This window comes from Platalea leucorodia (assembly GCF_965183815.1).
Source record: "Platalea leucorodia genome assembly, chromosome: 3".
NCBI lineage: Eukaryota > Metazoa > Chordata > Aves > Pelecaniformes > Threskiornithidae > Platalea > Platalea leucorodia.
In genome coordinates this window covers 19205632-19218879 of record NC_138825.1, presented here as the reverse complement: position 1 = coordinate 19218879, position 13248 = coordinate 19205632, and the positions used below count along the sequence as shown (strand labels likewise).

Below are 13248 nucleotides of genomic sequence, written 5' to 3'. Positions count from 1 at the left end.
AAGGAAGGGAAAAAAAGGGAAAAAGAAAAAAAAGCTATGCTGTTCAAATCAGCTTGTGGCTTCAGCCTACTGACTGCCTTGCAGTATAGCTCAAGTCTGGAATCGATTGTACAGTAAAGAAGAACTGGGCTTTTTACTTGGTTTTCACTTCAGGTTTCTGACCCTTGCTCAGAAGAGGAGGGAATGGGTAGATCGAGATATTCATTTCCCTTTGGTTATGCCCTGAAAGGGAAAAAGAAGGCATCTGCATCCTTTCTTACTGTAGCCATCTTGTGTAGCTGGTGAGTCACTTTAACTCACAGAGGGGAAAAAGATTATTCCCCCCTCCCCACAAAAGGGCCGGCGGGGGGAGAGGCTTTTTGTTTTCAGGAAATGGTTACTCTACAAAAAAGAGGGTTAGGGGGAGATGCAGTCTGGTGTTTTAAAGAATCAGTTAAGTATATATATGCAATGAACTATGCTGCATAAATAATAAAATATAGGCAGGTGATATAGTCACAAACGATTTTGTTTTATGGTACCGCACTGAAAAAAACAGGCTTTGTTCACAGAGAGATGCAGCATTTTTCAGTTATTTCATTAGTCAGGTCTTGAGGCCAGCTTTTTTCTAATCTCTTCAGAAGACGTTAAGACTTTTTTAGGTTTTGGCAGCCAATGCTGAGTGTTTAACTACTGGCTGCTGCCTGCTGCAGAGCCTGTGCTTATTTCCAGTCCTGGTTAGCAGTGGTTTGGATCAGGTGGGATGGCCAGCACAGCACCGCATCAGTCCGGAGATATGTTTCATCACAACAGACGGGCTGGCAGAGCCAGCAGGCCCTGTCGCTGGAGAACCGTGCTGGTTTGTGCATCAGTGGGAGAGACCCACAGGCAGGTGTGCCTTTTGGGCACTGGGCAGAATGGTAGGTGTCGTAAGAGAGAGCTAGAAGGTGGGATAGGCTTGTTTGGTCCGATAACTAGGGCCACAGATAAACACTTAGCTAGCAAATGGCTGCTGTGGAATAAGCAGTCACTGCCACCCAGTTGTTTGTCATCACCCCGCTGGCGGCAGCGATTGCCTCCTCCCCCACAGGACTGGCCGCAGGGATCACTGATTCACACCTCAGTGCAGAAGCCGATGGTTTGGCTCCAGAGGCTGGCAAACGCGAGCTGGTGCTAAGCCTGCCCTTTTCACTAAAGCACCTGGCTCCTGCTGGCAAGGGCTGTGGACTTCGTCAGAGGGGCAGGAACAAGGAGTTGGCAGCCTTAGTCTTCCATAGCCGTTGGCTACGCAAACCTGTGTCAGTGCTCTGAGGGGCAAGATAAAACCTACACAGATGTGGAGGAGGGAAAGAGCAAATGTGACTCATGCCATTATACAAAATGTCATTCTCATTGTTCAAGGTGACTTTAGAGAGGAGCTGGCAATAATACAAAGAAACTGAGTGAGGACCAGTTCAGGCTACAGATCTTCTCAAAAATCATGCTGAAAATTCAGAAGCGTCTCCCATGAGAACTGGGGGAAATTCTTACAGGGGCATCCCAATGGAGCTGGAAAGTGGGATCCAGCTGTTCCAATTCTGTCCCTGGGATTTGTACGACAATCGTGCCTGCACATCATTTGCGTAGTTCATGGATATGAACTCTCTCTTGCACATTTTTGTAATCCCTTTGTGCATTAACATCTGAGCTACGTCACTTGTTGGAGAGTTCCTAGCGCTGTATCAGTGACAAATGATGCCATGTTCTTGCTTTTAACCCATGTTTGTCCCTTGTCTTTTGGTAGAATCAGCCCTCCTCCCTTTCCATGCTGGACTTGCTCCACGTGGCTCGTGACATTGCTTGTGGGTGTCAGTACCTGGAGGAGAACCACTTCATTCACAGGTAGGTGAACATATCTGTGTCAGCATGGGCACGACTTGCATACAGGCCAGCACAGACTGGTAATGCCCTGCTTGATATGTTTATGTCCTGCTGCACTCTAGTGGCTGGATACCTTTAAAGAAGGTAGATAAAATCAGAATAATAGAAGCAATTAACAGAAATGCTGCTATAAATCAGGTTGCAGAGATCTGTAGTTTTACCAAAGATCCTGAGCTCTGTCTCAGTGCCTGCACAGGCGCAGCCTGTTTCATTACTCTGCAAATGGAAACACAGTCTCGTGACAGAAGTCTTCAAAGCTCTGCCTGTCATGAATTTTGCTTGGTGCCTTTCTGCTCATTCTGGAACCCTTTTCTTCTCCCTCTTGAAGAATGGCTGTACAAGTACAGCCAGAAGTGCAACACCTCGTGACTATTTTTACCTGCTCCTGCAGAACAGGGTGTTTAGCAAGTGTCTAAAATTCTGCCCATTGAGTAGAGTTGAGTAGAAAGAGGTTGTAGTTTACTCTTCTGAAAAAGTTGCCCACAAAGTATGCCACCATGTTACTCAGATCTCAAGGTTTACTTCAGCCCAGCAGAGGTGGAGCTGGAGCTTTACCTGCATGCGCAGATTCAGGCCCATACCTTCAGTCTTCAGAGTAACACCTGCACATTGTTGTTCTTCCTCTCTCTGATAGTACGACACCTGTTTGACAATATTTGAACAAGCACACTAGGAAGAGGTCAGTGGATCATTCCCCAGAGAACTTAATGTTGGGACTGATACATAGCTGAAATCAGCCCCACTGCTTGCAGCTCCTTAAAGACTTAAAAATAGCTCCTGGGGTGAAGGGAGGCTCACAGGAGGCCCATCCTTTCAGCTGGAAGATGTTATGTGAAATGTAAATAGGAAATGTTAAAGAGCAGAACTGCTCCGGCTGTTGGGGTAGAATGGGACATCACTAGTTATCCAGAACCACTGACTTTTCTGGCTGTTGTGGACTCTCTGCAGCTCAGCAAAGTAGGTACTATTCTTTGTTTTCTTTTTGGCTTGCAAAATTGTTGAATGATTAAGTGGTTCTTCTCTTTCTGTTGCTTTTCTTCCCTTTCCTTGTAGGGATATTGCTGCCAGAAACTGCCTCCTTACCTGTCGAGGGCCTGGGAGAGTGGCTAAAATTGGAGACTTTGGAATGGCCCGGGATATATACAGGTAGCAGAGCTAAGCCCAGGGTATGGAAGTGGAAGCTCACTAAAATGAGGGAGGAGCAGTGTTTGTGCAGGAGAGCAGGCTCGTGTGCTGCTCTGCGTAACCCTAGCAAGGCGAGAGTGGAGAGATCCCACCCTGATGAATCCCAGCTAATGCTTTTTTTGGTGTTCGCCTTCACCTGCAGTTTAACTGTGCTCTGGAGTGTTTTCCCACTCCTGACAGCTTTCTTCTGGGTAATGAAGTCTGATGGTCATGGAAGGTGTTTTTCCTCCCTCTTGTACTCTGTCCTCAGTTTCTTGTCTTTACTTTCTCCACACTGAATGGCATTGATGTGCCCTTTTGTTTTGTGGTCCCAAATCATTCTGAGTTTAATCTCTCTCCTTGATACTACCCCTGCCCCTTTGGTTTGGTGTCATCAGTAAATCTCCTCAATTTACTGCGGATAAAGGAGGAAGGTGCAGAGGAAGGTCAGGAAAATGTAATCACCCAAACTGGAATTCAGCCAGGACGCAGGGTTAACTACTCTGCTCTTGCAAGAAGTGCCAGGAAATCTTTAATGACCACGAGCAGTCAGGGCTGCAGCTTGATATCTCATCTTCCAGATAGCACCTCCAGAAGTGCAGCACCATGTCCTGCTGTGCCGAGGAATTGATTTGCCTCTGACTCTGAAGAAGGAATGCCTTGTACTCAGTCACCTGCACTGTTTATTCCAGTGCCTTGCCTTCTTTTTTCGTGCTTGGGGATTCTCCTGTGCAATTACTAAGCCAGGCCTGGCTCTGCTTAGCTTGAGATCTGACAGCATCACAGCCTGAGGTGGTGCAAACAGAGTGCTACCTTCAAAAACCCAAGTGTACCAGAGCTGCTTTTTTTTTTTTTTTTTTGCCTCCTCTCTCTCCCTTCACAAAGAGCCCCCCCTCTGCCCCACTGTCAGATGGGACTCTGCTGGGACAAAGTAGCATCTGTCACACTCACACAATCGGCAGAACTGACTGCCAAGATGAACGCTTTGGTGCTGAGTTTTCAAAGGTGCCTTTGAAGTTTGCACAGGTTTCTGCGTCCAGGAATATCCTTTGGATGCTCAGGCTGCGTAGTTACGAACAGTGATACCAGCTTGCATGAGCAGCCTCCTGCAGCTGCCAGCACAGGATTTGGGGCTTGTAGGTTTTATTTTAAATGATGATGACACTAAAGGACTGATGTAATTCCTGTCTCAGGAGCATGGGTGGTGGTTTTTGTACTGTTGCCCCAGCTCTAATGGCCAAGCATCCTCCTCATCAAGCTCCTCGTTCTTATAAAGGGTTTTGGATTTCACTTGCAGAGCTTTAGACTGGGTGCATATAGGATAGGCTTTGTTTATTTTTGGTGAGGATGCTCAAGGTGACCACATGCGAGGTGAGGTGGAGACCTTGCTGTGGCTGAAGAGGATGCCTCTGCCAGCAGCAGTTTACTGTGTGAGTAATTCACTAGGAGTATGCACACAGGTAAGGATAACTTGGGTTCACCAGGTCAGGCCTAAAGCGAGGGAAATCAGAGCAGTCCTTCCATGGTCTGCCCATTTCCACTATTTTTGTGAGAGGGAAGAGGTCTCTTCAGCATTTTCTCTGCTGTGCTGTTGCGCCTAAATTAGTCTCTCCTCTGGCTCATAATTTTAGTATTTGTCATTATAAAAATCCCAAATTAATGGCATTTTACGAATTCTTGGCTGACTCTTGGTTTTGTTTGTTCTTTGCAGAGCCAGCTACTATCGGAAGGGTGGGTGTGCAATGTTGCCCGTCAAATGGATGCCCCCTGAGGCTTTCATGGAAGGGATATTCACATCAAAAACAGACACATGGTGCGCTTACTTTCCTTCTCTCTCTGGTCTGTCTGTCTGTGTTGTAACCCCTTTTGTAAAGTGTGAATATTTTGTAAGAAACCTATGTTCTTGTTCATTTCTCCTTTCCTGAAAAGACAATCTGGGTCTTTCAGAGCCAGTAATCTTGGAGGAGACAAGGGAACAGAAAGATCAGACCTGTGCAAAGGCGGGTGCTGGTGGGGAGGTGAGCAGGCAGGGAAGGGGAGTTGAGGCAGATGCAGGTGCTGCTTTGCTGCTACAAGGAAGAAAGCATTAGTTCTACACTGAGGAAGGCAGCACAGGAGGCTGCAGGCAGGATCCATCCTGGCCGTGAGGGAGAAGGGCATGATGTATTGCGGCTTTCATCTTTCTCCTGGCCTGCAGCAGCACTGTAAGACCTTGAGTTGCTGGTGGCCAGAGGAGGGGGAGGGAAATTGGGTTAGCAGGAGGCAAGAGCTCGGGACGGGTGTGGAGGGGAAGAGGCTGGCAGTCAGGATGCAGCTCCTGAGCAAGCCCCAGCAGAGGGGTGGAGGTACACTCTCTCGTACAGCTGAGCTGCTGCCTGTCTCGGCACCAAGCGGAAGAGTTTCCCGTTGCTGCACATAGCTTTTTGCAATTTTCATCAACAGGATCGTGATTTCCAAGCCAGCTAACCAGACGAATGCTTCGGAGGGGGTCCTGTCCCAGCCATTGTCCCCAGGGCTTTGCAGGCCACACCACACAGGCCCAGGGCCGTGGTGTTAGCTAGGGAATGCTTTTATTGTACTCTGAGCTACAGGTGGGGGCTATGGGGCTCAGAGCATGAGTGGGCATTCACTGGCATGTTATTTCACACAGGGTAGCTTATTCAAGAGGAAAAGTTTTTCATAAATGATCAGGCCACTGCTCCACTGAGTCCTGTCTCTAGCAGTGGCTTATGTCTCAGAAAAGTAGAACCTGACTTTCACATTTGTTACATCTAGTTGAACAGTACCAAGTACAAGGGCGAAGCAACCATATTTACCTACCTATATTGTAGACTTCACTCACTTAACAGTCAACTACCAGTATTCATTAAATGATTAAAAGTCCACCGTTACAACTGTGCAGCTTATTTATGTCTGAATCCTGCAGCAGTGATTTCCACAAGCTGCCTGAGCACAGACTGCAAAGAGCAACGCTGACAGTACTGCACCTAAGGGCTTCGCCCCTCGATGATGGTCGTTCCCATATCCTTCACTTTGTTTTCCTTCGCTTCTGTATTCAGGTCCTTTGGCGTATTGCTCTGGGAGATATTCTCTTTGGGATACATGCCCTACCCTAGCAAAAGTAACCAGGAGGTTCTGGAGTTTGTCACCAATGGAGGAAGGATGGATCCACCTAAAAACTGCCCTGGCCCTGTGTATGAGATTTTAACTTTGATATATTCATGCAAATAAGTTTCTGTTTCAAATGCTGTTCTCTAGTCAAAAGTTAATGACTTTTAAGATTGATCTTATGGCTGATCTGCCTGATTGGACTTGAGTGCCAGTGACTTCTCTACTATTTAATTTTTCTGTGTTTTGGAGAATAATTCAGGGCTCCTTTGAGAAGTACTGGCCACTGCTTGTTTGGTCAAAGATGGTGCAATATTTCTGCATCTTAGGTTAGCTGTGAAACTGCAAGTGCATAAGACTCTTCACAGGTAGGGAAAACTGGGCTCCATTATCTGTAGCCCTGCCTAGCTTTAGTGAATTGTCCAAGGGATTTTGGGTGGGTGAGTTATTTCTCTGATGTGCTGTGGATTTCATCCCACTGGTGGCCACATTTCAGTGGTTACCAGTACATCGGTTATCCGACTCTGGGGGGAAGGCAGAGCACTCTTACTAGAAGTCAGAGCGGCGATGCGTGCTTATAGTTTCTAAGCTGCAGTGACTAGCTGTTACGTACCAACAGGATCTGCCATTTATGAGCATCTCTCGTTCTGCTCTTTCAGTTATCGCATTATGACCCAGTGTTGGCAGCACCAGCCTGAAGACCGGCCAAATTTTGCCATAATCCTGGAGAGGATTGAGTACTGCACTCAGGTATCGTTAATTCATCTCGAATGAGATGGGTGGAGAGGGTTCTTCTTGAGGAGCGATCTAGGCAAGCCAGAACACGAGATGAGGAGGCAGCACTGCGTTACTGCAGTCAGCATTCCAGGGAGACTGATGTCAGCCTGGGACCAGCGGCTGGGATATTTGCCTCATCGGGTGCTTGAGCCTTCTTGTCTTTCACTGCTGAAAGGCACAGGCTCACCCAAGCTTACACAGCTTGACAAATAGCAGACCTGTAGCTCTGCTTCTGCTTATAAAGGCACAGATTCCAACAAGCAAAAGAGCTAAGACAGGCCAGCACCCATATGCATTTCATGTGCTTCGTGTCAGCCATTCCATCCCAGTGTTTTCCCTTAAGACATGGTCAGCAGGAATGGTCCTGGCTCAGAGCACCCTTTGCAGGTGGATTCTGCAGCTGTCAGCAATTTTCTGAATCTGACTGTGCTGGGGAAGGCAGGTGGAGACAGCCGTGCTAAAGGAGTGGGGATTCTAAGGCTAGGCAATGGGGAAAGGATGTGGCTGGCTTTCCAGGCTGGAATCTGATTTATTTATTTTTTGCCACCATTTTTAGCTTATGAGGAGTGGAGCAGTTTGGAAAACGTTTTGCTGCCTGCATCAGCACAGGCTTCTTGTGTGGCCTCACACAGTTATTTGCCTCAGTCCGTTTGTTTTCCCTCGCTGTTTGGGAGGCTTGGTCTGTTTTTCATGTGTGTTTGGATCCTGGGATGGGGAGGCATTGTTTTCTGCTATCTATGGCTTGCCATGGCGTCTAGCAATAATTAAAGGTTGCCCAGATCACTACATTGTCTCTGTTTAATTTTCAAAACTGCTTAAATAGCTCAAAGCCGCAGTCCCTATGGATTCGGGCTTCAAGGGGTCTGCCAGTATTGCCTTCTCTCTGCATTCCCATTCCTCCCTTGTTGTGTGGAGGCAATACTTTCATGGCTGAAACGTTCTCAATATTATCTGAGAATGTTATGAACTTCGAGATGATATAGATTCCAAAACAATATTCCCACAGGAAATTTGGCTGGACATAAAAAGTGGTTTTCATTGGTTTTGTGCCTCTGCTGTTCTGTGGTGAGTTTTAGGGTTGCCTTTTTTTAAAGAGTTTGATTTTAAGGGTATCCCATTGCATTTCCTGGCTAACTGCATTTTGTCAGCATCCTCTACACATGGAATGTGGGCTCTGGGTAGTGGGAACAATGCCCTGTGATCATAGCATGACAGCTGTCAGATGTGTCAGGTTTTTAATCAAGTCCGAGTATGCATGATGGTAGCAGACTGAGAAATTCTCATTGTTCTCTCCGGCAGGATCCAGATGTCATCAACACTGCTTTGCCAGTAGAATATGGCCCATCAGCTGAGGAGGAGGAGAAGGTAGCGATGCGTCCCGACGATCCAGAAGGAATTCCTCCTCTCTTGGTCTCCACACACCAAGACAGAAAGAATGACAAGCAAACTCTGCCATCACCACCACCCCTGCCGTCAGCCATCACTGCTGGAAAACCTCTAGGGAAAGTGGGAGCCTTGGAACCGCCAGTGCCGGGGAAGGTGCCGTCAGCCTCAGCGGGGGGACATATCAACATGGCCTATGCCCAGTCCAATCCCCCTTCTGAGCTGCACAAAAGCCGGGGCTCCAGAAACAAGCCCACCAACCTCTGGAATCCAACCTACGGTTCCTGGTTTGCGGAGAAGCAGGCCAGCAAAAACAATTCTCTGCTAGAGAAGGAGATGCCCGAGAGGGAGAATTTGGGACAGGAAGGAAACTGTATTGTGGGGCCCAACATTGTGACTGGCAGGCTGCCAGGCTCCTCCCTGCTATTAGAGCCATCTTCCCTAACAGCAAGCGTTAAAGAAGTGCCTCTCTTTAGGCTCCGCCACTTCCCCTGTGGGAATGTCAACTATGGATACCAACAGCAGGGCTTACCCTTGGAAGCCTCCACGCCACCCTGCGCTAGCAGTTACGAGGACCCCGTCCTTAGAAACAAGAGCCACATAACCCAGCAGGGGCCGTGAGAGCCCTCTACCCTCTTGACTTTTCCCCCTGTGGCCCCTGAGCCTTGAAGAGATGTCCTGTTACCCAATACACCACGAGCAAGGGATCTGACAGCAGTACCTTCCATTTTGTGCCAACTTGCTCCAAAAGTGCCACCCTCGAAGCTGTAATTTCAACTAACCCGAGAGGCTTCCAATCAACCGGAGCCCCAGTACAGTAAAAGAAACAAGGGGGAGGGAGGATACAGGAAACAGAGGTTACCTGCAAGGCCCAGCTGCTGCTGCATCAACTCATACGCATGGTTGTTGTCATGCCCTTCCTGTGAGCTTTTCTCAGTTGTGCGTTCTCTGCTTAAGTGTAAAGCCACGGCTCACTGCCTTGAGTGTTTCATGTCTGGGGTTTTCCGTGCCAAATTTGTGGTTGCTGTGGAACACCTGGAGATCTCCTGCAGCTGGCAGAGGTTATAGCGGGTTTGGGGGGAGCACCCTCTGTCCAAACTGTAAAAGGATACAACAGCGCTGAACGGTGACGCGATGGCACATTCCCAAGTTGTGTGGCAGCTACAGTCCAGTCTTTGAAAGTCCTTGAATGCACAGCGGTTGTGGGGGTGTTGGCAGGGCAATAGAAAGACACTGTTCATACTGCATCGCTTGAACGAGGGAGGGGAGGAAGCATAGAGGATGGGTGGAGATGCTATGAGGCATTCTGGGTTGGGGGGGGGTCGCTGGGTTTTTTGTTCTGTTTTCTTTTTCACTGTGCTTAAGCACTAAAACTGAGTAAAGCCCTTTAAAATTGCCCCTGTCTTACAAACGTGGGAATGTCTTTCATCAGGAACTTGTGCGTGTCAAGTGGAACCAAGGTGAAGTTTTAAAGGACCATGGTCATGAGAGAGACTTTCACCATGCTCTGAAAATGGACAGCCACCTGCATACCTCAGAGGTTTACAATAGCCTGTGACAGACCCTGTACAAACAAGAACATAAAGGCGGAAGACTACATCGTGCCACAGTCCGGATGCCAGATACTGTCTGTATTTGAAGGGTTTAGAGCCCTTGTTCCTTTAACAAAACACGTGTATGATAGTGGTTTAAAGACAAACACTGCATTGACTCATTTTGTACACCTTGTGCATGAAAAATATTCCAGTTAAGCGTATTGTCAAAACATAGATGTAGGAAATAATTCATGTGTAAAGATGTGCATTAGTAACTTCAACTTAGGGTTGCAAGGAGCTGTTTTAGCATGAACGCTATCCAAAAAAGGGGTGCCCATTTCCACGGAAATGGGCGTACTGGAGCATCAGCAAAGGAATGTGAAGGTGTTCTTCGGTCCGAGACTCTTCGTTTCAGTGAAGTGACTCTGAATCTGGCCCTGGATCCAAACATCGAGGTAAGCTTCCTGTCTTCGTAAGGGAACGCACCAGAATCTGCATATACGTGCTCCTGACCTTTGAGATGTGCAGACTGAAATCGGAGGGCTTGGGTTGGGCCACCGCCCTTGGGAAAAAAAAAAAAAAAAAAAAAAAGAAGAGGGCGGAGGTAGTGTGCTCTCCTAACCTGCCTTTCTGACATCTCTCGTACACTAAACTGAAACCCTTTTTTAGATGAATGCCGAAATTGTTTGCGGTGGTTGGTTAACGGGGCTGTGCTCTTGTGTTGGGACGCCTGACTCAGGGGCTGCTCCGAATTTCCTGTTCGTCTGGTAGGGATCCACCGCACCGCTGCTCCGTGGGCTTGGTGGGGATTACGAGGGTTAGGCGTTGGGTGTTCTGCTGCTGCGCGCAGGCTGCTTTAGCTTGAACTAAGAGAATATTTGTGATCTCCAAGGTTCTTAGGCTCGCAGCTCTTGTCATGAAATAGCCACTGGGGAGGGAGTCCGTCTAGCTTAGGACTGCGTTAGTGTCACACTGGACTCTCTCTCTCTAGCTCAGTGAACTCAATGGGGTAGTTTTCTAGAGTCTCGGGAAAGCTGATTAATTCAAGAGGTAAGCACTACCAGAACAATTTCTTGCTCTAGTGTATTATTCACATATAATAGCAATTTTCATTTAAATATTCCAGCTTTCTCATTTTCAGAAGGGCTGAAGCTCCCCATTGTTTTCTTTAGCTCTCCTTTGCCTAAGAGCACACTCCTGAGTTTTTGCTGCCCTGCCTGTTACTGAGGACAGAATCTGACCTGTATGCTGATGAGTGTTCTTAAAGAATAAACAGGAACAAAAAGTTGCAAAGTTCGCGATCTTTGACTAGCTGAAATTATTAATTCTTGGATCTGGGGCAGCAGCTCTGATGCTGCACAAATGCAGATGAGCTGCCAGGTTATGATGTTAAAGGTAGCATTTCTCAAGAGGCTTTAAAAGCCCAAGCAGCAAGAGATGATTGTAAGTAAGTTTGTGGGGGTGAAGGGGGAAAGGCAGGCGTTCCCCAGCCATGGCGATCGCGTGGTTACTGCGCTGCGGCTCGTGCTGGGCAGGTGTCTGAGCGGAGCATTTCAGCTGAAGTACTCTTACAGAACGGGAGTTGTAAGAAATGAAGGAGCTGAACACATTACTGCTTCTTACCTGTGGAAGACGTGAGGAGATAATTCTGGTCAGGGGAAATGGTGAATTACTACTGAAATTCTCCAGTCTGCTGGGTACGGTGCATTGAGATAAATACTGTTCAGCACTAGCAGCTGGTTTAAGTAAGCTTCCTTCCAGTGTCTCCAGTGTAAAATGCTTTGTTGTGGGGTTTTTTTTTTTTTGTGTTGTGTTTTTTGTTTTGTTTTTTTTTTTTTAATCCCTCCTCTTACCTCTTGGAATTCAGAGGAACTCAGAAATGTAGTTTGGGCTTGTTTTTAATGTAAAAAACATAACATCTCTGAGCTCTTCCACAGCAAGCATTTAGTTTGGTACCTCAGTTTGCAAAAATTGTTTTGTATGTATTGATGCTAATCAAATCTTGCCACTCGGAAACAAGGGTTGGAGCGTTTGCATGTCCTCTTTCTTAAAAAACAAATAATGCCATCAATGACAGATGATTTCCATGAATTAATTGCCTGGACCACAGGGTGCTCTGCTGCTTGTGTGCAGGCTGCATCACAGACAGTTTCCTGGGCATTCTGCAATTGCATTGCTTAACTTTAAGCATCTGTCCTGTTGCCGAAGCATTGCCAGGATTTCGGTGACAATGCAAGACTTTATTTGTATGACTGGAAGGATGTGAAGAAAGCTTTCCTTAACGCTACCCGTTTCCTCTGCCACTGAAGTAACAGTTCACACTCCGGCACTATCAGTTACTACACGATGTCAAATTAGCAAAGGGCCGACAGAACCGATGTAACATTTAACCAGCGAGCCTGCGAGAGCTGCCGTTGCCGCGTGGGTTTGCCCTGGGTGGACGAAGTAGTAGCAGCGGGAGTTCAGTGAGGCAGGAAAGAAGCTTCTGAAGGGCTTTCCCAGGGAGGGTCCAAGCAGGGCAGAGGGAAACAGCAAAAACTCGGCTTTGTGTGCTGGGGTAAAGCTAACAGACTGCGCTTCAGAGGTTCGGACTCTGTGCGTGTGTGTAAAGAGCCAAGTAATGCACTCGACACAGTTCTAAGTTAAATTCTGTACGAGAAGGCACTTCATAGAATTTATTTTATCATTTCTCTTAAAACATCTGGAAGTGTTCAGTGTTTATGTTTCTTCTGTTCCGATTTCTAGCAGTTTCATTCTAGCACATTTCCTACAGCAAGAGCATTTTGTCTAGTCATGAACTAGGAATTTTTAGTTTCTGTGTCCAGAAAGATTCACCTGTTCAGTTCTCAGAGCTGCAGGGAACAGAAGGGGCTTAAGTCACCATGAGCTCACCAGACCGAAGCACCCTGGCATGTGTAAATCCCAGATTCCCTTATTAAACCCCTCCATGCTGGGCCTACAGTGTTGTAGGAAAAAAAAAAAAAAAAAAAATCATTATTTTAACCCTCTTACCCATTTTTGTCTATGACTGATTTTCTTAAAATATAGTTTATTGAGACAATGTAAATTTTTTAATGAAATTGTTTTTAAGACTGTTAATCTTTTTCATTGGCAATATTTACACTCTGGTCTTATGTGTCTTCCTCACTCTACAGCGGAAAAGCGGGAAGCGGTATGATCTACAGGATGTACAGCACGACTGGGAAAATCCTGTGCTACCACTCTCATACTCTGAAAATGGCTTATTTCTATGTGGATGTTACCCGGTTCCTATAGATGTTAGGTAGGTTTGCGATTCTGTAAGCTGCTGCAGGTAACCTAGGTTGGGATGCCTGTCTGTCTGCCTTTCCAGTTGTCCTTTCATCTTCCTTTCCGCTGCTGA

At 47.0% G+C, this 13248-nt stretch overlaps 1 protein-coding gene across 1 annotated transcript in view; it reads left to right on the top strand.

Moving 5' to 3' along the window:
* Nucleotides 1–9525, top strand: part of ALK (ALK receptor tyrosine kinase) — a gene marked incomplete at its 5' end in the record, with an annotated part of 317178 nt that extends 307653 nt beyond the window's left edge. The window contains 6 exons of the mRNA XM_082306264.1: nt 1763–1860; nt 2953–3045; nt 4775–4876; nt 6123–6257; nt 6831–6921; nt 8248–9525. Coding sequence (XP_082162390.1) covers nt 1763–1860; nt 2953–3045; nt 4775–4876; nt 6123–6257; nt 6831–6921; nt 8248–8952 — 1224 coding nt within the window. The 3' untranslated portion in view covers nt 8953–9525. The remainder of the gene's footprint in view (nt 1–1762; nt 1861–2952; nt 3046–4774; nt 4877–6122; nt 6258–6830; nt 6922–8247) is intronic.
* Between the last annotated feature and the right edge of the window lie 3723 nt (nt 9526–13248).